Here is a 1548-nt window from a genome sequence, read left to right as displayed (position 1 = left end):
CAATAAGTTGAGTCCATTTCTTTGCAAGGATGGTCTGTTGCGTGTAGGGGGTCGGCTCTCGCATTCCGAGCTCCCGGCGCAACGCAAGAATCCTCCTATCTTGCCTCACAAGTCGGCGTTGAGCTTGTTGCTTGCCCAGCATGCTCATCGGACTTGCCTCCATGGTGGTCCTACGCTTACAGCTAGCTTGTTGATGCAGCAGGCTTGGATACTTGGTAGGAGTCGATTAGTTAAATCGGTTGTGCACAAATGTGTCGTTTGTCAACGAGTTAAACCTAGAACGGCTCAACAGCTAATGGGCGATCTTCCTGCTTCCAGGGTGACACCAGCTAGACCGTTTTCTGTGGCCGGTCTTGACTATGCCGGTCCGTTCCAGATACGCGCCGCGAAGGGACGCGGTCAGAAGGCGTATAAGGGATATATAGCGCTGTTCGTGTGCTTCGTCACACGCGCTATCCACCTTGAATTGGTAGGTGATCTCAGCACCGCTTCATTCATATCAGCGTTCAGGCGATTCGTAGCTCGGCGTGGAGTCTGTCGCGCGCTCTACAGCGACAACGCGACTAACTTCCGAGGAGCGGATACGGAGTTGAAGCGAATGTTTGAGAGGATGTCGGAATTCTATAAAGAAACTGCTTCTCTCCTAGCTCACGAGGGCACGGAATGGACATTCATTCCGCCGAATGCACCTCATTACGGGGGGCTGTGGGAAGCTGGAGTTCGATCCACCAAGCATCATCTTCGAAGGGTGATAGGGGAGCACATGCTCACTTTCGAGGAATTTTCCACGTGGTTGGCTCAAGTGGAAGCTTGTCTAAATTCTCGTCCCCTCAGTCAGCTGAGCGAGGACGTGGACGATTTGCGTGCGCTTACTCCGATGCATTTCTTGATCGGAGAAGCACCAGCGTTGCTTCCGGACGACGGTCCGCTGGAAGGGCCGGACAATCGTCTGGATAGATATCAACTGCTGCAACGGCTGTTGCACGGTTTCTGGACTCGCTGGTCGAGCGAGTATCTCCAGCATCTCCAAGAGAGGGGTAAATGGAGAACTCCGGAGGAGAACATGAAGGTAGGACAGTTAGTTCTTGTGAAAGATGGGCGGTACCCTCCGGCCAAGTGGCCGTTGGGCCGTGTCAGAGAGGTCCATCCGGGGCCGGATAATTTAGTTCGGGTGGTCACGGTGGAAACGGCCACCTCCACCTTTCGGCGACATGTAGCCGGACTCAGCCCGTTGACAGTCGGGGAAGAACCACGTGCGGATCGCCGCGAATTGGCGGGTGATCAAGCTGTATGTTCGTCCACGGACGAAGGCGGGCGGAATGTTCGCGGCGAATAGACCGCGATTCGAATCGACCGGGTTACCGACCGAGCGGCGTTGCCACGGCGCGGCACGGGCGCTCGACGGAGCCAGCCGCGCGCGAGCGGGCGTGCGAGTGCGAGTGCGAGGGAAGGCGAGCGGCGCGTGCGCATCGTCGTTCCCGCGATTTCCTTCCGGTGAAGAAGACGGCCGGGAGGGAGATCATTGTGGAAGAAGCAGTGGCGATGGAC

General features: G+C 56.7%; 1 protein-coding gene across 1 annotated transcript in view; it reads left to right on the top strand.

Moving 5' to 3' along the window:
• The window catches only part of LOC105570815, a gene marked incomplete at its 5' end in the record, with an annotated part of 4303 nt that extends 2967 nt beyond the window's left edge, over window positions 1–1336 (top strand). The window contains one exon of the mRNA XM_012028265.1: window positions 29–1336. Within this exon, the coding sequence (XP_011883655.1) occupies window positions 29–1336 (1308 nt within the window). The remainder of the gene's footprint in view (window positions 1–28) is intronic.
• Window positions 1337–1548: the final 212 nt, after the last annotated feature.

The sequence above is a fragment of the Vollenhovia emeryi genome, unplaced genomic scaffold (assembly GCF_000949405.1).
Source record: "Vollenhovia emeryi isolate VEMERY1.0 unplaced genomic scaffold, V.emery_V1.0 DF941776.1, whole genome shotgun sequence".
Taxonomy (NCBI): Eukaryota; Metazoa; Arthropoda; class Insecta; order Hymenoptera; family Formicidae; genus Vollenhovia; species Vollenhovia emeryi.
Note: the sequence above shows the minus strand (reverse complement) of the source record. Positions and strands in the feature narration are given on the sequence as shown.